This window comes from Geotrypetes seraphini, chromosome 9, assembly GCF_902459505.1.
Source record: "Geotrypetes seraphini chromosome 9, aGeoSer1.1, whole genome shotgun sequence".
NCBI classification, from domain to species: Eukaryota; Metazoa; Chordata; class Amphibia; order Gymnophiona; family Dermophiidae; genus Geotrypetes; species Geotrypetes seraphini.
In genome coordinates this window covers 86,396,774-86,418,198 of record NC_047092.1, presented here as the reverse complement: position 1 = coordinate 86,418,198, position 21,425 = coordinate 86,396,774, and the positions used below count along the sequence as shown (strand labels likewise).

The following is a 21,425-nucleotide window of genomic DNA, read 5'->3' as shown; positions in this document are numbered from 1 at the left end:
CCAATGAGCTGTAAAGTCCTGTTAAATCTTTCCACTACAGCTGCTTTAACATCATTATGGGTCACAAAATGGCTAACACCTTTTTGTTTTAATAAATTCTTAAGAGACTTATTTAAAAATTATTTACCCTTGTCTGTTTGAAGTTTTTCAGGTGTACGCCCTAAATTAAATATTGTTTCAAAGGCTTTGGTAACTTCGTGACCAGTTTTTGTTTTTAAACACACGACCCATGCATATTTTGACAGGATATCTATTACTGTTAAGATGTATTTGTAACCGTTGTTATAACGGGCAAAGGCTGACATGTCAACTAAGTCACTTTGCCACTGTCTGTCAACTTCCGACACCATTGTTTTATTTCTTTTAAAATGGATTCTAGCCGGTCTGTGTAAATTGTATGCGTTTTGACCGGTGACCCAATCCACCACATCTTTTCTCCGGACTGTTATATCACTCTTTTTAGCCGCTTGAAGTAGAGGGTTAATGCCTCCATAGCTTCCTGCCGCGTATGGATCATAATAAATTTGCTTCAATAAAGATTCTTTCATAGCTCTGCCTTTTTAACAGAGTCCTGTTAGGTGACAGCTGCTTTTGGGTTTTTTTTTTCAGATTGTTAAGACAACAGTAGGGGGCCGGGACAAGTTCAGACATGTTTAAACACACCTCCACCTCTCTCCCCTTTGGCTTTATCAGGGGAGGGGGGCTGCAAGGGGCTTATCAGCTGTTACCATGACAATAGGGGAGCTGGCCCATTAACCATTAGCTCAGAATTCCTACTGAAAGTGTGTTAAAAGCAAATGCAACCTTTTCTCAATTGTTTCTGCCCCTGCTCTGTTTTAAAAACAGGAAAGATTTTGTGAATGTCTTTTGTTTTGTGATCTGCTCTATCCATGAGCTCTTAAACCCTGTCTTTTAACTAAAAACTGTTAAAATAAAGACGCTTCTTTTTCTGGCCACATCATTTCCGGGAGGGGTTTTGACTAAGTCTGTTTCCCCTATTTCCGCCTACGTGGTCAGAAAAGCATATTTCCGTCGCTTCATTTACCCTATTTACGCCCACGTCATCAGAAAAGCGCATTTCCGGTAGGGGCAGGCACTCCCATTTCCTGTGATGGCATCAGAAAGCGTATTTCCGGGGTCAAACACGCCCCCATTTCCGGTGATGTCATCAAAAAGTGCATTTCTGGGGCGGGACATGAGGGGCAATGGGAGGGGCGGGGCATGAGGGGCGGGGTCATGGGCAGGGCCACCACCATTCATTCCTATGGGAGGGGCGGGGCATAGGTGAAGAGTGAGGCGGGGCCATGGGCGGGCGGGGGTGGGGATTAACCCGGAAGTGAACGCTGATTGGTCGATCCTTATCTCTGACAGCTGTCAATCATTTTGGCATGAGGTGTACCCATTATACTACTTATGTACAATCTCTTAAATCTAAATCTGCATTGTATCTTCGCTGTATAAACACCTATGCTGAATATGTACAGTCCCCTGCATTGTAAACTGCTCTCAACTGCATAATACATTCCCTGGCATTGTATCTTCGCTGTGTATGTACAGTCTCTTGCATTGTAAACCGCTCTGAACTGTTTGTGGTATTGCGGTATACAAAAATAAAGTTATTATTATTATTATTATTACCTTGGAGAGGGTGAACAACCTATCTTTATCTACTAAGCCTATTCCCTTCATCATCTTGAATGTTTTGATCATGTCCCCTCTCAGTCTCCTCTTTTCAAGGGAGAAGAGGCCTAGTTTCTCTAATCTCTCACTATACAACAACTCCTCCAGGCCCTTAACCATTTTAGTCGCTCTTCTCTGGACCCTTTCAAGTAGCACTGTGTTCTTCATATACGGCGACAAGTGCTAGACACAGTAGTCCAGGTGAGGGCGTACCATGGCCCGGTGCAGCGGCATGATAATCTTCTCCAATATGTTCATGATCCCCCTTCTTAATCATTCTTAGCATTCTGTTCGCCCTTTTTGCCGCCGCCACGCATTGCATGGACGGCTTCATCGACTTGTCGACCAGTACTCCCAAGTCTCTTTCCTGGGGGCTCTCTCCGAGTATAGCGCTGGACATCTTGTATTCGTGCATATGATTTTTGTTACCAACAAGCATCAACTTACACTTATCCACGTTAAACCTCATTTGCCAAGACGTGGCCCATTTTTCGAGCGTGTTTGTCACATTGCAGGTCTTCACAATCCTGTGTCTACTTCTCTGAATAACTTCGTATCGTCTGCAAATTTAATCACCTCACTCGTCGTACCAATTTCTAGGTCATTTATAAATATGTTGAAAAGCACAGGTCCAAGCACTGAACCCAGTGACACTTTCCTATCTGCCAGCCAGTTTTTAATCCACGTGAGTATTTCACCCTCGATTCCATGGCTCATAATTTTTTGAATTAGTCATTCATGCGGAACCTTGTCGAACGCCTTCATACAGTGTCGACCAGGTCACCTTTGTCTAGCTGCCTGTTTACTCCCTCGAAGAAGTGCAGGAAGTTCGTCAAGCAAGATCTTCCTTTGCTGAAGCCGTGCTGGCTGGTCCTCATCAGATTGTGTCCGTCAAGGTGATCAATGATGTGGTCCTTTATCAGCGACCCTACCAGCTTTTCCGGTACCGAGGCCATAACATTTTGGAATCATCAATTCCTCTAACATATGAGGCAGTTATTTGTGGTACAATATTACTTATTAAACCCCTTATAGATCAATATAAAAGTTGTCTTTTCCTTATAATGACTGATCAGATAGCCATCCAGATGATCACCCGAAATTGAAAGAAATGTGATCGTTTAAATTTTTCGTTCTGGTGGGCAAGTCTTTGCTCTTGTTATAGATTTGAAAGAAAAAATGTTGAAAATTTAGGATATGGTAATATATTTAAATTAATATGGGGCCCATTGGCATCTTATGTTACCTCATTGTAATTGTTTGTTGACTATGAATCAGTTTGTTCTTTACTATGGTACATATCCAGGGCAGGGGGGAGAGGGATTCTTTATGTCATAAATTGATTTTTGAATATTTATAATTGGGATGGGTGTGAAGATATCATTATTCAGAATAGATAGGATATTTATGATAATATATGTTTGTGTTATACGGAATGATAGTTGTTTGGGTAGATGGGTGGGTGGGGGGAAAGGATGATTATGAACATGAGAGATGAATGTTCTTTTATTGTTTTACTATAAGTTGCATTGGTTGTATTGCACTGTTGTAGTTTTGAAAATTAATAAATAATTTTTTTTAAAAAAGGTGATCAATGATGCAGTCCTTTATCAGTGCCTCTACCATCTTTCCCGATACCGAGGTAAGACTCACCGGTCTGTAGTTTCCCAGATCTCCCCTCGAACCTTTCTTGAAGATCGGCGTAACATTTGCCTCCTTCCAGTCTTCCGAAATCCATCCTGATTTGATCGACAGATTGGCTATTAGTTAAAGCAGTTCAGCTATAGCCCCTTTCAATTCCTTGATTACCCTCGGATGGATGCCATCCGGTCCAAGGGATTTATCATTTTTAAGCCTATCAATCTGCCTGCATACCTCTTCTAGACTGACCATCAACCCTGTCAGTTTCCCGTCTTCGTTTTCTTCGTATAGACTGTCAGCTTCCGGTTTGTTGTGTATATCCTCTTCAGTAAATACAGACGCAAAAAATGTGTTCAGTTTGTCGGCGATGGCTTTGTCCTCCTTTAGTACTCCTTTTATTTCATGGTCATCCAACAGCCTCACTGCTTCCTTCGCAGGTCGTTTCCCCCTTAATAAATCAAAAGAATGGCTTGAAGTTTTTTGCCTCCTTGGCTATTTTTTCCTTGTAATCTCTTTTGGTCCCTCTTACTGCCTTATGGCACCTGCTTTGATGATGTTTGTGCTTTTTCCAGTTTTCATTCATTTTTTACCTTTTCCATTCTTTAAGCGAAGTTTTCTTATCTCTGATCACTTCCTTCACCGCCTCAGTGAGCCACGCCGGTTCCTTGTTATTTTTCCTCTTAGATCCCTTGTTGATACATGGTATATATAGATTTTGCGCCTCAGGACCTTGCTTGCTCTAGCGTTTTTACAGTGCTTATCCTCTTCTTAATCTTCTTCCCTACCTTGAGTCTCATCCCTTTGTAATTCCCTTTTCAGAAGTTCAGTGCCATGGCCGTCATTCTGGATTGATGTTTTTGCCCTTGTGTCCATGTTGAAGTGGATCATATTGTGATCACTGCTTCCCAGAGTCCCTTCTACTTCTACACCTTGCGCCGGTCCTCGTAGTCCATTTAGAATTAAGTCCAGAATTGCATTTCCTCTTGTATTTTCCTCGACAAATTGTTCCAGGAAGCAATCACCTACAGCATCCAGGAACTTGGTCTCCCTACTGCAGCTGAAGGTGCCTAGGTTCCAGTCTATCCTCAGATAATTGAAGTCACCCATGATAACTGCGTTGCCTCCCTTTCAGTTGTGTTTAATCTTGTTTGTGATTTTTCCATCAATTTCTTCGGACTACACTGGGGGTCAGTGGTAGATGCTGATCTTTGTTTCCGTTCCATTTGTTCCCAGAATTTTGGCCCATAGAGACTCTACCTTATTTTTTGTTTCTGGCGTGTTCTCTCCGGTAGACTCAATTCCCTCTTTTACATATAGGGCAATACCCCCACCTTTTTGACCCACTCTGTCTCTGCGGTATAGCTTTTATCCCAGTAGCAGTGTCCCAGACGTTTTCCTCATTCCACCATATTTCCGTGATGCTGATGATGTCAAGGTTATCTTTTTGTGCCATAGCTTCCAATTTCCCCATCTTATTCTTTAGGCTCCTTGCTTCGTGTACATACACTTGAGTTTGCACCCTTTACTTTCTTGCATTTCCTTCCCTCTTGTGTCTCTTTCGATCTGTCAGGATTTCTGTCTTGCCTATGATCCGTTGAATCTTCCCCGCTATCTTCCTGCACGGTATCCTCTGGGTATACCGGTTCCCAAACCATCGACTCTTGGTCAACTGTAGGCTTTACCCTTCTTCCTAGTTTAAAAACTTCTCTTGATGTTGCTTGCAAGTAGCTTCGTTCTTTCTCCGCTGAGGTGGAGTCCATCCTTCCTTAATAGCTTGCTCTTCTCCAAGAATGTCATCCAGTTGCGCACAAAGTGGAATCCTTCTTCCTCACACCAGCGCCTCATCCACGTATTGACTGCTTGCAGCTCCATCAGCCTCTTCTCATCGGCCCTGGGTACCAGCAGGATCTCCGAGAACATTACCCTCAGCGTTCTGGTCTGCAGCTTTCTTTCTAGCATCCAGAACTGGTCCTTCAGTACTTCCCTGCTGTAGTTCCTGTTGCTCACGTTGTTTGCCTCCACATGAATCACCACCGCCATATCTTCCTCTTACACGCTGTCGATGATCCTGTCAATGCGGCTCGCTATATCTTCTATCTTGGCTCCCAGTAGGCAGGTCACCAGCCAATCCTGTCTTCCTCCCATTATGTGACTGTTGACTTGTCTGATGAAGAGTCCCCGACGATCGCTGTTCTCTCTGTCTGATGATGGAGTCCCTGACGACAATCACTGTCTTCTCTTGTCTCTCCAGTCTCTGTCCCTGATGTATGTCCATCTCTCCATCCAAAGGTCCATGTCCTCTGTGCACTTCCATCTTCCCTCAAACTGGTGTTGGCTTGCACCGGACTCATCTTCCTGTGGGTTCCCTCCGCTGTTTCCAGGTGTCGCTGTTGAGTCACCCATTTCTTGCTCCAGGTGGTTCTTACTTAGTGTGGGTGTATCTTGACAGTTCCACTGTTGCTGGTGATTTTCCATAGCCTCCCTGTATGCCTTCTCGATGAACTTCTCTAACTCCCGAACTTCTTCATCAGTGGTTTCCTCTGTCTTGAAGTTTTCTGTCTCTCTGTCCTCCTCCACTGCTCGAAGTGTTTCCAGTTTCAGTATTCTGCCTTCCAGGAGTCTAACTTATTTCTTCAGGCCCTCCAGTTCCTCACATCGAGTGCATACATAAGACCGCCACCCAGAGGAGAGGTAGTCATACATATGGCAAACGGTGCAGAAAACTGAGAAGCTCAACATCCTGCTTCTGTCTGCTGCTTCTATTGCTGTCCGCCTGCTGGTCTGCTGTGGCTTCTCTCTGGTTCCTTATGTAGCGCCCTTGGTGTTACTGTGAGGTCCCTCGCCTGATTTTAAGCCTGCTCTTCTTGCTTGCCTGTTGCTTGTGTGTCTTCTGTGTCTGCTGTGGTTGCCCTCTGCTCTTCTTGCTTGCCTGTTGTTTGTGTGTCCTCTGTGTCTGCTGTGGTAGCCCTCTGTTCTTCTTTGCAGAGGCCTTTCGCAAAGGCGCTCTCTCTAAGGCACGTGCCTTTAACGCTTGCATTTGACATGCGCCGAATGGCTGAGCGCCACTGGTTCCTCCCCTTTTAAGGAGACGCTCCGATGGATTTCAGGGGGGATGGAGTTAACTCTTTCCACTGCCCCTTGCTCTCTCCTGCTTCCCTTCTCCTCTCCTGTTTGCCTTCTGTTCCTCTCCTGTGTCTCCTAGCTTTTTGCAAAGCCTCTAATTCTCTGGTCACCCAGTCAAAGAAATTAATCAGATTTGTCTGACAAGACCTACCTCTGGTGAATCCATGTTGCCTCCGGTCCTATAATCCACAGGATTCCAGAAACTTGGCCATTCTCTGTTTTAAAAGCATTTCTATTGATTTGCTTACCACAGACTTAGCAGCCTGTAATTCCCTACTTCTCCTTTACTCCCACTTTTGTGGAGAGGGACCACATTCGCCCTTCTCCATTTATCTGGTATCACTTCCGACTCTAGAGACTTGTTGAAAAGGTCAGTCAGCGGAGCTACGAGAACTTCCCTAAGTTCCTCCAGCACCCTTGGATGTACACAATCCAGCCCCATCGTTTTGTCTACCTTTATTTTAGCTAGCTCCTCATGAACACAACCCTCTGAAAATCAATCAGGGTCTATTATCCTCCATCCCTATTCAAGTTTATCTTCTACGTTCCCGCTCCCGGCGCTTGAGCCGTGAACACAGAACAGAAATATTTGTTAAGTAATTCAGCCTTTTCTTTATCAGCTTCTACATACTGTATTCCTCCCCTTCACCTTTGAGTCTAACAATGCCACTTTTGCACTTCTTTCTATCACTAATATATCTAAAAAATGTCTTGTCTCCCTGTTTTACATGTCAGCTATTTTTTCTTCCATTTGTATCTTTGATTTCCTGACTACACGACCAGCCTCTCTTAACTTTTCCATATATTTTTGCCTGTCTTCCTCTTTCTGCGATCTTTTGTAGTTTATGAAAGCTAACCTCTTATTCCTTACCTTCTCAGCTACTACTTTTGAGAACTAAAGTGGTCTTCTTTTCCTCTTACCTTTACATACTTGCCTCATAAAAAGGTTTGTCACCCTTACAATCGCTCCTTTCAGTTTTGCCCACCGCATTTCTACTCCTTCCAGACGTTCCCACCCAGACAACGATTCCTTGATATAAACCCCCATCCGAAGAAAGTTAGTTTTTTAAAGTCTAGAACCTTTGCTTTTGAATAAGCCCTCTCTATACCCATCTTAATATTAAACTGTACCATGCAATGATCATGGGATGCCAGATGGTCACCCACTGTAACATCAGAAATGCTTTCCCCGTTTCTAAGCACTAAGTCCAGTATGACCCCATCCCGCATGGGTTCCATTACCAACTGCTGGAACAGTTCTCCTTATAGAGAATCCAGGATCTCCCTACTTGTAGAAAACCCCACAATAGGGATACCCCAATCAACATCCAGCATGTTAAAATCAGCTATTAGTAAGACTTCCCCTTTTTTAGAGATATTCTGAAATGTCTACTATTAAATCTCTATCTACTTCTTCTGTCTGTGAAGGAGGCCTGTATAATCACACCCATGTAAATATATTTACTATTCCCTTTCCAAATTGATCCACAGTGCCTCTTCCTTGCCCTGCAGATCCTGCAATTGTGTGGCTTTAACATGATCTTTAACATATAATGCTACTCCCTCTCCTTTTCTTCCTACCCTGTTTTTCCTGAACAGATTATAGCCCGGTATAGCTGTAAGCTATTAATGAGATCAACATCAATCTGCCTATAAAATTCCTCATTAGACAGCTGGGACATAGTCTCCTGATGATAATCCAAATAGTTTAAGCTCACATATACAAGTTTGACCAAATAACCCCTCTTCTACAAGAATTGCATTGGCTATTAATATAGGTGCATACAACCTTTAAATTATGTATCCTAGCATTCAGGAGAATTCATGACTTGGCTCCATCTTACATGTCCCATCTCTTAAACTTTTGTCTATCTAAGAGAACTCTTTCTAATGAAGGTAGCTTATCAATGCAGTTTCCATCAGCTATATGTATAAAATAGAAACTAATCTTTAATTCAGCTTTTACTTATCAAGCTGCAAAAACCCTGAAATATTTTGCCAATTTATATAAAATCTGAAATATATTACATATACTTTTGCCAGAAATTGAAAACTTTTTCAAAATTTCAATTATATATTATTTTTATTGGTACCATGCCCTTTTTATTATAACTTCCCAGAAATGTCTGGTTCTTTTGCTTTAATCCACATTGAACCAAAGCTAATGGAAACAGAAGAATATAAGCTGTTGTATTGTATTGAATTATAGAAGACTAGTCTTTAAGCCCGTTACATTAACGGGTGCTAGAATAGATGTGTCTGTCTGTCTGTGTTTCTTTATCTCTCTCTCCTTGGCCGCTGTCTGTATCCTTCTTTTCCCCCCCCCCCCCCGAGCAAAGCTGTCTGCCCCCAGCACACACCTCCCCCCCAAAGCAGCCCCTTTTCCCTCTCCCTAACTGTCTCTCCATGGCCCTCTTCTGTCTTCCCCACTCCCCCACTTCCCCACTTCCCCACTCCTCTCCAAGCTTCACTGGCTCCCAGTACACTCCTGAGTCCTCTTTAAATGTGCCTGCTTAGCCTTCAAGATCCTACATGGTGTCTTTCCTCCCGTCATCCCACTCTTTTGGAATTCCTCAAAACCACACTCCACCAGACCCTCCCAAAAACTGAAACTATCATTCCCCTCTATAAAAGGTATATCCCGCGCAGGAAAACTTGGAACATCTCTCCCCTTTAGAACCACAGAACTCTGGAACAACCTCTCATCCCCACTCAGAAACTCAGGCTCCTTCCAATCCTTCCGCAAACACTTGAAAACTTGGCTCTTTGCAAAAATCTAATCACCTCCCATTCTCCAGTATTCTGTCCCTCTCTTTCCTCTTAGTCCCTCTCCTTTATCCCTTATTGTAGTTCCTTTCCTCTTAACTCTGTAAACCGTGCCGAGCTCTGCGCTTGCGGAGATGGCGCGGTATACAAACCTAAGGTTTAGTTTAGTTTAGTTTAGTCTTCCCCCCAGAGCAAAGTTGTCTGGCCCCAGCACACCTGCCCCCAAAGCAGCCCCCTTTCCGTCTCCCTATCTCTCCATGGCCCCTTCTGTCTCCCTCCAGCACACCCCTCCCCCCAAAGCAGCCTCCTTTCCCTCTCCCTGTCTCTCCATGGCCCCTTCTGTCTTCCCCCCCAGAGCAAAGTTGTTTGCCCCAAGCACACCCCTCCCCCCCAAAGCAGCCCCTTTCCCTCTCCCTATCTCTCCATGGCCCCTTCTGTCTCCTCCAAGAGCAAAGCTGTCTGTCCCCAGCACACCTCCCCTCCAAAGCAGCCCCTTTTCCCTCTCTGTCTCTCCATGGCCCCTTCTGTCTTCCCCCCAGAGCAAAGCTGTCTGTCCCCAGCACACCTCCCCCCCAAAGCAGCCCCCTTTCCCTTTCCCTCTCCCCCTGGCTCCTGGTATTGATCCGCTTCTTACCCTCCCTCCATCCCAGCGTCTTCTGGCCTGCTCCTCTTCAAAGCAGCCTGCGATTGTGGTGGCCGGCTTTAGCGAACCTAGCAGGCCGCTCTCCAACTCGGTAGCATGTTCCCTCTGACGCGATCCCGTGCGTCAGAGGGAGCGTGCTACTGAGGTTGGAGAGCAGCCTGCGAGGTTCTTTAAGGCGGCAGTGGCGAGTGAGGGCAGGAGGTGTGTTCCCTGCCGAGGACGCGGGCAGGGAAAGAGCACAGTCGCGTGCCTTCAGCCACCACACGTGCCTCCAGCCCCTGCAAGCGCCGTGAGGTGTCAAATAGAATACTACCACAGAAGCACACCTCACGGCGCCAGGAATCACGAATTTTCAAGAGCGTATGCGCGCTCTAGGGTTTTATTATTATAGATGGATCAAATGTTTGGCATTTGAAATTTAATGGAAAAAAGTACAGTGATATACTTGGGGAGTAGAATTCCAAAGATGCTGTATGAATCTGGAGGTAAAAGGCTAATATGCATGGATCAGGAGATGGACCTTGGGGTCATTGGGGTCCAATATTCAATGCTATTTAGACAGCCAGGAACAGCTCCCAGCTGCCTAAATAGCACATAACTGGCTATCTGCCAGTATTCATCAGGTACTAGCTGGCTATCTCACGCTGAATATCTGGCCAATATTCAGCAGTTCACCAGCCAAGTTCAGCGGACAAGTTTCAAGTTTATTAGGCTTTTATATACCGCTTATCAAGATTATCTAAGTGGATGGTATATCATTGATTGTTGAGATTTAGCTGGCTAAATGGTGATTATTGACATAGAGCTCTGTCTCAACTGGCCAAAAATAGACCAGAAATTCAATGCCAGTAGATTTCACATTATTGTAAACCGAGTCGAGCACCTTTTTGGTTGAAGACCTGGTCTATAAAATTAAGTTTTAGTTTAGTTTAGATACGGTGCCAGCACTGAATTTCCAGTATCACCACAGATCATGGGGGATTGTCATTAATCTTCCGCAATCTGAAAATGAGCCTGATTGTGTCTGAAGATCTAAAGGCAGTGAAATAATGTGATAAGGTGGTAGCTAAAGCCAGAATGATGATAGGCTTATAGCGAGAGGCATTACAAGCAGAAGAAATGAGGTGTTAATACCCTTGTACAAATTGTTAGTGAGACTTCACTGGAGTATTTTGGGCAGTTTGGAGGCAGTATTTGCTGAGGACACAAAAGACTTGAAGAGGTACAGAGGCAATGAATAAGGTATGAGGTTTGAACCAAAAGACATATGAAACTTGAAAACTTCAGTATGTATATCCTAGAGAAAAGGAGGGATGAGGGAAATATGATACAGATATTTAAATACTTAAAAAATATTAATATAGAATAAATATTTTCCAGTGATGAGGAAGCAGTAGAACCTGAGAAATGAATTGAGATTGATAAACTTATGAGTAACTTAAGGACATACTTTTTCCGTGGAAAAGATGATGGAAGCCTAGATGCTCACCCACTGGAGATGATGATGACAAGTGACATATGCGATAATGCAGGTGATAATGATAAATATAAAAGATATCCAAATAGAAAGATGATGGCATCAAAACAAAACTTAAGTGACTGCATGATTGTTGATGTGTTATGATAGGCAGGAGTTGTGTTTAAACTGCAACTCTAGTAGTTGGGAAGCAAGGCTAGCATTTGGCAAATATTTACGGTCTGTATCCTGTGAATAGCAATAAATCATGGTTAAGTAAGGGTAACATTTCACATCTATATCATATGCCAAGAGTGCTGGTTCTGGATATTTCAGTAGAGAAGGAGAAGACATCCTAATGTTGAAATTAGCAAGCAAAGTGTTAGTAATATTGTTGGATTGTTGATTTAATGATGTATTGCTAACAATGGTCAACAAAAAAAGGTTTCTTTGCTACTGAAAACTTAAGAAGTGTTCTTAGTTAATTTAATGATACTGATTTCTGAGATACACGTTACTGATTTTTTTAGACAGTTTGCCATATCAGCACAATATTGCGAGTATGAACTGTGTCCCACCAAACTTGTGTTAAGGAGTTTACTCTGAAAACAAACACGAAGACAATAAGAATGCATGTTACAGCATATATTTACGTCTCTCTTCGCTCACATAAAGTGATGTTCAGAAATGTTTGAGACACTTGCTTTTATGCTTGTACTGTACATTTGGGTTCATAGACAACCCCGCGAAAGACAAAGGTGCGCGCCGACAACTGAGCGCAAGACGGAGGCGCACGCCGAAGAAAATTACAGTTTTTAGGGGCTCCGACGGGGGGTTTTGTTGGGGAGCCCCCCCAGTTTACTTAATAGAGATCGCGCTGGCGTTGTGGGGGGTTGTAACCCCCCACATTTTACTGTAAATTTAACTTTTTCCCTAAAAACTGGGAAGAAGTGAAGTTTTCAGTAAAATGTGGGGGGTTACAACCCCCCACAACACGGCGCAATCTCTATTAAGTAAAGTGGGGGGGGTTCCCCCCCACGCCCCCCCCGTCGGAGCCGTAAAAACAGTAATTTTCTGCGGTGCGCACCTCCACGCTGCGCTCAATTGTCTGCGCGCGCCTTTATCCCGGCGCGCTTTTGACCTGACACTGTACATTTGTGTCTCTTTGCAAGAACTAACAATAGTCTCCCATCATACTGGGACTGAACTTCTCCTGATATCTGCTTTCCATCACCTTGAAATCATGATGAAATCTTTTCCCATGCTCATCACTGATATCACCAAGATTGGGTGGGAAGAAGTTGAGGTGAGAATGTAAGAAGTGCATTTTAAGTGACATTCTGGCACCCATTAGCTGATATGCTGTCAGCATGTTCTCCACAAGCTCAGCATAATTCTCTGATCTGTGATTACCAAGAAAATTCGGAACAACCGGCACAAATGCTTCCCATGCTGCTGATTCAGCTGGGTTCAACTTCTGTTTGAATACATCATCAAGGATCAGTTCACGGATTTCGGGTCCAAGAAAAACACCTTCTTTGATTTTGGCTTCACTTTTCCCTAAACCAAACGTACTTCTTAGGTGCTGAAACGTATCACTATTTCTGTCCATCGCCTTGACATAATTTTTCAGCATACCCAGTTTTATGTGAAGTGCTAGAAGATAGATTTTCTCATGATGTACTAACGGCAGGTGCTTCACATTGTATCTGCCAGGTACGGATTCATCTTGGTTTGGCCATTGTTTCTGCCTGTAGTGGTTGGCATCATCACAACTGTTCCAAAGACACAAGAAGCACATGTATTTGGTATACCCCAGTTGCAGACCCAACTTTGAGATCACCACAGAGGTTCCACTGGTAATCTGCATAGAGTGTGAGTTTTAAAAGTGTCTCCATTGACTCATACGTTTCCTTCAATCCAACTGCATGAGCAACAGGAACAGATGGCTTCTGGTTTCCATTGTGTAAAAGTACCACTTTAAGGCTTGCTTTGCTTGAATCAATGAATAGTTTCCATTCATCAGAAACATGTTCATATCCCAGTTCATGCATGAGACCATTAATATCAGTACAGAAACAAATGTTTCCTTCCATTTGGTAAAAGGATGTCATGGTGGTGTGACAATAATGGAAAAAATATATTTTGGTGTCCTGCCTTAAAAGATTCCATTGCTTCAGCCTTGAACCCAACAATTCTGCTTTCTCCTTTGACAGTGACAAGTCTCTAACCAGACTGAGTTAGCAGGTGAGGTTGTTTTTCATCTACTTAAGGTTCATACAACTCCTCCACAGCAGCAGAGTCACATTCTTTATCTGAACTTTCGGCACATTGTGCTGCAGATGTGGAAAGAGGAATTGGAATTGGATTCTCTGAGTCATGAGGAACGGGTTTAATTGCTGGATACACAATTTTTGATTTATTCCTCTTTGTGAATCCAGCAATTTTTGTCATGCAAAAATAACAGTCTGAGTGATGATTTGTTGGTTCAAGCCATACCATAGGTACAGCAAAAGGCACCTTCTTCCATTTTCCATTCAGCCATTGTGTTAATCCGAAATAGCAGACAGTGCAGCACACATGAGGTGCTCACACTTTATGTTGGTCACCAACTTTACAGCCAAAATAATGATTGTATGCACTTGAAGTCTGCTGGACAGATTCTTTCGCTGATCTTGTGCAGTAAATTGTCCACAGACATAACAGAAATCATCAGAATGGGTAACACAACCCCGTCTGTTCATAATAATTATAATATCTTAATTTAATTTAATTCTTATATACCGCTAATAACCGTGAGGTTTCAAAGCGGTTTACAGAAAATATACATTAGACAAAAACAAACAAAATATAAAAATTCACAGATAGAAAAAGCAGCACAATCACTTTTTAGTATAAACTTTCAAATTACTGGTATATGTGAATGATGAGCTTATCCTAAAATGCAATATTGTGTTACAGAAACAGTAAAATACCGACGCTTCATGGTAGCATTATGACGAAAATGATATAAACACAAATTGACACATAACTTAAAAACAGGATGTGATAGACTAAAACTGCTTTCAGATTTAGAGTCAGCGTGTGGCCCTTGTTAAGGTACAGGTGACAGAACGTCAATAGCAAAATGCTTGTTGACCAGTGTGCTGCAACCATAATAATAATATGGCTCTGGCTAACTTTTGTGGCAGATTGGATGGACCATGGAATCACTGTTCCATATAAGCTGAACAGGAGTCCTCCACTTACAGTCCTGCTAGAGAATCTCAGAGAAAGTGAGAACTAGAAGGCCTTGAGCATGCCCAGCAAAAGGAAGACAGCAGATCTTTGGGCAGCAGCACCGGTATGTCCTGTGTGTTGGTGCTGGTGCCGGTGCCAGATGGGGGTAAGCCAATGTGTTTGGGTGGGTGGGTGCGTGGGGGATGTCAGATCGCGGCGGGGGGGGGGAGTGACGCGAGCAGGGGGATGCCGGATCACGGGGTGGGGATGTGGAGCAGCACCAGTGGCCTCAGGGGGGGTTAATGTGGAGCAGCGCCACTGGCCTCGGGGGTTGGGGGTGGGTGGGAACGTATCAAGTGAGTTTCCTTTAGTTCCTATGGGGGAAACTCGCTTTGATATACAAGTACTTTGGTTTATGAGCATGCTTCTGGAACAAATTATGCTCATAAACCAAGGTTCCACTGTACATTCTAAAAGTGAGGTGCAGGCAAATTCTGAGAACTTGCTTGTCTCTAGCAATTGAAAACACAATATTGAAGCACCCTCTCCCCTCTACTGGCAGAAATGCAAGTGGAGAACTCTCATTCAACTTAGATGGAACAGTGCTTGCATGGTTCAATCCAGTCTGCCCCAAAAGTGAATCAGAACCATATTATTATGGCTGCAGCATAGTTGCATTTATTACCAATACATGATTAAATCAACAATCCAACAATATTGCTAACACTTTTGTAAAATATTATTTCTTTTCAACTGCATTCTTATGTACTATTCAACTGAATAGTACATAAGAATTCTTATGTATTGAATAGTACATAAGAATTCTTAAATACTAAGAATTCATATGCATTATTCAAATTTTTGTTCTCTTTTGTACCAATGCTTTATACCTATATGTTTTGTTACAGATTCTTGCCTCCATTGAGCTCCTGGCTCGGTCATTACCAAAAATTCACCGGAGTGCATCTGAACCCTCTTTGAATCGTGCTGGCTTCCAGACAGAGGATTTTAGTCTATATGCTTGTGCTTCTCCCAAAACACCTATTCAAGCAGGAGGATATGGTGGGTTCCCAGTACAGTGAAAAAATGCTTGTCATGTATTAATTTATTACAAGTGATATCCTTTCAGAATCCTAAACATTTTTATACATATTGTGGTGGGGAGAAGGCTAAGGTACACAACCTGCCTTTACCTCTACATAGCACCAGGACGAGCAATCCCTGGAGTGGCTATATTGGGATTAAAGACAAAAATAAACAGTCTGATCCAAAATCAAGTTTACTCTGTCTCACTTATTTATTTACCCCTTTAGGATTCAAACACAAAACAAGAGAGTGCACTTGTACTGTTCCAACTCGGTTCCAAATACTTTAGTTTTATGTCCCAATTTAGCAAGTCCAAAAATCAAAATGCTCAAAATAAACAGCCATTCAAATAAAGTTCCTAAACCTTGCTGCTGCTTGCAAATCTTTAGGCTATACAAATTCCTCCTTGGTTGCCTTCTCCAAGGCTATCATAGTCCAGTCCCCTTGGGCTATAGGACTTGGCTCCCTCAAATTTCTGGAGTCACATGGCTTCTTTATCAGCAGTTGTTCACTGAACCCTAATTCTAGCTCTAGGCTCAGTTTGAAGGGACTATCCTCTCGATAAGATAGTAATCCCTCCCAAAATCCGCTCATCTGAGGTTCAAGTGCCTTTCTCTGAGTACTGTTTTCATAGCATAGCAAAAAGGAAAGGGTTACTGACTCTCCCTCCTCCGCACTGCAGCTTCTCATGGCATGTAACAGAGTTCAGTCAGGCATGCACGGAGAAGATAGCACCCACATTGTCTTTTTAAATCCAGTTTGAGTCCTGAAGATATCAAGTTTTCCTCCTGATGAAACTTCAGTAGTGAAACACAATCGGTGTTGAGGAAACAATGGTTATGGATTGATCGTGGAACTTTCATGATTGGATTATTCTATATTTTTTCATTATTTTTTGGAACACATTTGGGTGGACACTTCATTTAACACATGGATTATCCCAGCAGTGTTACATTACAGAATGGACATTCATACGCCCATCAACCTGGATGAATATCAGCTGATTATCTGAGAGATAAGTGCTACTGTTTTATTATTCAAATATTTGAGATCATTTTTCATAGTTGATATAATATAGTATTGACAACTGATAAGAGGGTGCTATGTTGTTATAAATAACACCTACATACATTCACCACTGCTGGTGTGGGATAGATGTTTGGCAACTGAGTACATTGGACATCCTAATCGTCAGGATGTCCAAGTGCCAATATTCAAAATTGACTTTCTGGGCATCTAGTTAAGTGTCTCAACCTCTGTGTGTCCAGAGCTCAAGATGGGCATGCTGGAGGTGTGTTATGGGTGGAAAATAATATTAAATATTGAACTAAGGCCAGAACTGGGCAGACTTGCTGTATATGGCTGTTTGGGGGAGGATGGGCTGAGGAGGGCTTCAATGGCTGGAAGGGTGTAGATGGGCTGGAGTAGGTTTTGACGGAGATTTTGGCAGTTGGAACCCAAGCACAGTACCGGGTAGAACTTTGGATTCCTGCCCAGAAATAGCTAAGAAGAAAAAATAAAAAAATTTTAAATTGAATCAGGTTGGGCAGACTGGATGGACCATTCGGGTCTTTATCTGCCATCATACTATTTATATATTTAATTGATATTTTGTTGTTTTTTTCTACATTGTTTTTAAAAATTATATTTTTTTAAGATATTTTGTTGATTATTAATTTCAGAATTCCAAATAGATGGTGATTAATTTGGGGAATTCAGTATTGTAAGTGGAAAATCTCCCAATTTTGGTTTTTATATAACAGAAAACACATCTTTCAGTTTGTTAGCTTTTACTTCCTTCCTTTAAACTAGCACTGCACTTAGCATAGCTTTAACAATGTGCTCCTTATCCAGTATAAGCCAAGAAAAACTCATAGCCACACTTAATTCAGTTCTAGGGGAAAATGATCACTCACAATGTGTTAGCTAAACCAGTGTTCTTCAACCTTTTTACACCTATGGACCGGCGGAAATAAAATAATTATTTTGTGGACCGGCAAACTACTAAGACTGAAATTTTTTTTAAAAAACCATCGCCGTCCCGTCCCCGCGAAGTCGGTCCCACAAACCATCTGATCCCATCCGCACAAGCCTCAAATAGTTATGATTTTATATTGAACATATTTTATTAAAGTATAAAAAGAAACAATATTCTATACAATTGTCTTTTATAAATACAAATAATACAGGGCAAAGATCAACAAAACCCCTGTCTCCCCTCCCCTTCACATATATCCCCTCTACTATCAAGAAAACTGAATAAGCCAAATTATTATAGAATGCTACACAAATATCATGTAACAGAATACCACAGTCATACATAACAGGAATGGTGTTAGGGGAGTGGAACTAGGGCAACTGCCCCCTGGTCAGAGAGAGCCCTAAGCCAGCTGGAAGCTAAAGAAGCACTGCCTGGGCTTTGCACTCCCCAGTTATGTCTAGCAAGATACATATTTCAAATCTGATATATTTGAATCACAAGATAGAAATAAAATTGTTTTTTTCTACCTTTTGTCGTCTCTGGTTTCTGCTTTCATTGCCTTTTCACTCTCTTCCAGCCAGTGTCTGCCCTAAGAACATAAGAATTGCCACTGCTGGGTCAGACCAGTGGTCCATCACTCACACGGCAGCCCTCTGATCTAAAACCAGCACTCTAACTGAGACTAGCCCTACCAGCGCACGTTCTTGTTCAGCAGGAACTTGTCTAACTTTGTCTTGAATCCTTGGAGGGTGTTTTCCCCTATAACAGCTTCTGGAAGAGCATTCCAGCTTTCTACCACAGAACTTCCTTTCGTTTGTACGGAATCTATCCCCTTTCAACTTTAGAGAGTGCCCTCTCGTTTTCCCTGCCCTGCAGAGGGTGAACAACCTGTCCTTAGCTACTAAGTCTATTCCCTTCAGTACCTTGAATGTTTCTATCATGTCCCCTCTCAATCTCCTCTGCTCAAGGCCCAGTTTCTCTAATCTTTTGCTGTACGGCAACTCCTCCAGCCCCTTAACCATTTTAGTCGCTCTTCTCTGGACCCTTTCGAGTAGTACCGTGTCCTTCTTCATGTACAGTGACCAGTGCTGGACACAGTACTCCAGGTGAGGGTGTACCATGGCCCAGTACAGCGGCATGATAACCTTCTCTGTCTCTTCAGTCCAGCATCTGCCCCTTCCATTCACTGCCTGTCTTTCCCTGCCATCTCTCCTCCTGCCCCCCCCCCTCCCAATTTGGTCTGGCATCCATCATCTTCCTTCTGTTCCCCTCATGGTCTGGCATCTCTGTCCTTCCCTCCCCCCTGTGGTTTTTAGCATCTCTCTCTTCTCATTTCCTCCACTCAGATCTGATATCATTCTCTGCTCTCTCTTCCCTTTTCTTCTCTGGTCTTCCTTCTCTATTTTCTGCCTCCATCTAAATTAAATTCTTTCTTACTATCTAGTCCCGTTTCCCTCTTTTCACTGTGTCTACCCACAGCTTGTCACCCCTTTCCCTCATCCCTCCATTATCTTACTATTTTCTTCCCCCTTTATTTATCTCCTCCTTCCATCCAGTTTGTGTTCTTTCCCCACTTCAATTCAGCATCTGCTCTCCCCTCTCAACTGACATCCTTCTGCCTTCTGCTCTCTCTCCCTTCTTCTCACTTCCATCATCTGTCCCCTTCTCTTTCTCATCTCCTCCATTCCATCATCTGCCCCTTCTCTCTCTCTCTGCTGCTTGATCCTAAGGCTCTGGCACTGCCTTGGGCTGCTGGAGTGACTCACCCTCGTCACTCGCTCCTCCCCCTGCTGTTTGCTTCAGCCTGCTTTTAATCAGCTCAGAGCCAATACACAATTAAACATTGCCTTCTATCCCATAACTCTTTAATTTTTTCAAGAGCCTCTCATGAGAAGCTTTATCAAAATCTTTCTGGAAATCTAGAATACACTACATCAACTGGCTCACCTTTATCTACATGTTTATTCACACCTTCAAAGAATTCAGGCAAATTGGTGAAGCAAGACCTCCCGTGGCGGAACCCATGCTGACTCTGCCTCAAATCATATTTGTCTACATGTTCCAAAATTTTATTTTTTTTAAATTGTTTCCATTATGTTGCCTGGCACCAAGGTCAGGCTTACCGGTCTGTAATTCCCCAGATCCCCCCAGAATCATTTTAAAATATCGTTGTAAGTTGGCCACCCTCCAATCTTCAGGTACTACAGGCAATTTTAGTGACAGGTTATAGATCACTAACAACTGATCAACAATTTCATGTTTGAGTTCATTCACTACCTTGGGATGTATACCATCTAGTCCAGGTGATTTATCACTCTTTAACTTGTCGATTTGATTTAGAACATCTTCCAGGTTCACTAAGATTTCTTTCAATTCCTCTGCCTCATCACCCTTGAAAACCATTTCTGGTTCGGGAAGATTTCTTACATCTTCTTCTGTAAAGACCGAAGCAAAGAATTTATTTAGTCTCTCCACTATGGCCTTATCCTCCCTAAATGCATATTTTACTCCTTCATTATCCAGCAGTCCCACAGATTCTCTCAAAGGGTTTTGCTTTTTTGACAAGTTGTTCTTCATATTCTTGTTTAGCTTTTTTTATCAGTGTTTGCATCTAACTTGCCAGTTCTTATGTCTCTTCTTATTTTCTTCATTGGGATCCTTTTTCCATTCTTTAAAGGATGTTTTTTTTGCTGTAATAGCCTCTTTCACTTCACAATTTAACCATTCTGGCTCTCGTTTTCTTTCCATCTTTTTTAATACATTAAATACATCTGGTCTAGGCTTCTACATCCACACTCGGTTTACGCTTCTGACCTTTGCCACACACCCTTTAACTTCTTTTTAACTATTTTCCTCATTTTATTGTAGTCATCCTTGCGTAAATTAAATGCTACTACAATAGCAGTTATCAGCTCAAATTTGATCATGTTATGATCACTGTTTCCCAGTGGACCCAACACAGTTATCTCCCGTACAATGTTCTGCATTCCACTAAGGACCAAATCTGAAAAAGCAACCCCTCCTGTCAGTTTCTGGACCAGTTGCTCCAAGAAGCAGTCATTTATGACATTTAGGAATACATAGAAACATAGAGTATGACGGCAGAAAAGGGCCATCTGCCCACTCGAATAATCCACCCCCCCTAAGCACTTCCTCGAAGTGAACCCACATGTTTATCTCATTTATTCTTAAAATCGAGCAAGTTGTTGGCCTCTACTACCTGAAGTGGAAGATCATTCCAACGATCAACCACCCTTTCGGTGAAGAAATACTTCCTAGTGTCACCATAAAATCTCCCACCCCTGATTTTTAGCGGATGCCCTCTTGTTGCCGTAAGTCCTGTAAGGAAAAATATGTCTTCTTCCACCTCCAGAAGATAGCGTTCTCAGAGATCCTACCGGTACTGAGGGCAGATGTGAAAAGGCAGGAGGAATCAATAAATGCGTGGATGAGGAGATGGTGTGAGGAAGAAGGATTCCACTTCGTGAGGAACTGGACAACGTTCTGGGGCAAGAGCAAGCTCTACAGGAGAGATGGGCTGCACATGAGCGCAGCGGGAACTAGACTTCTAGCAAACAATGTCAAGAGAGGAATAGAACAGGCTTTAAACTAAAAAGAAGGGGAAAGCTGACAGTCGACCAAGCGTCGACGATTCGGAAGAAGGTATACCGTGAAGATACTAAGGGAAAAAAAGGCTGGGAAGAAACAAGGGACAAATTGCAGGAGTCGACTAACCCAGATGAAGAGGTTAGAAAGATTGTAGCAAAAGAGAAGAACCTAAGGACAGGGAAAGGAAATGAAGACAAAATACCAGGATCTAAATTGCATAT

General features: G+C 42.7%; 1 protein-coding gene across 6 annotated transcripts in view; it reads left to right on the top strand.

Moving 5' to 3' along the window:
• Positions 1-21,425, top strand: part of BRAF (B-Raf proto-oncogene, serine/threonine kinase) — a 1,024,017-nt gene that overhangs the window by 978,821 nt on the left and 23,771 nt on the right. For 5 of the 6 annotated variants that reach the window (XM_033958817.1, XM_033958818.1, XM_033958821.1 and 2 more), the window contains one exon: positions 15,437-15,590. In XM_033958817.1, the coding sequence (XP_033814708.1) occupies positions 15,437-15,590 (154 nt within the window). Of the gene's footprint in view, positions 1-14,500; positions 14,635-15,436; positions 15,591-21,425 lie in introns of those variants that run through there. The other variant, XM_033958819.1, reaches the window with a different exon arrangement.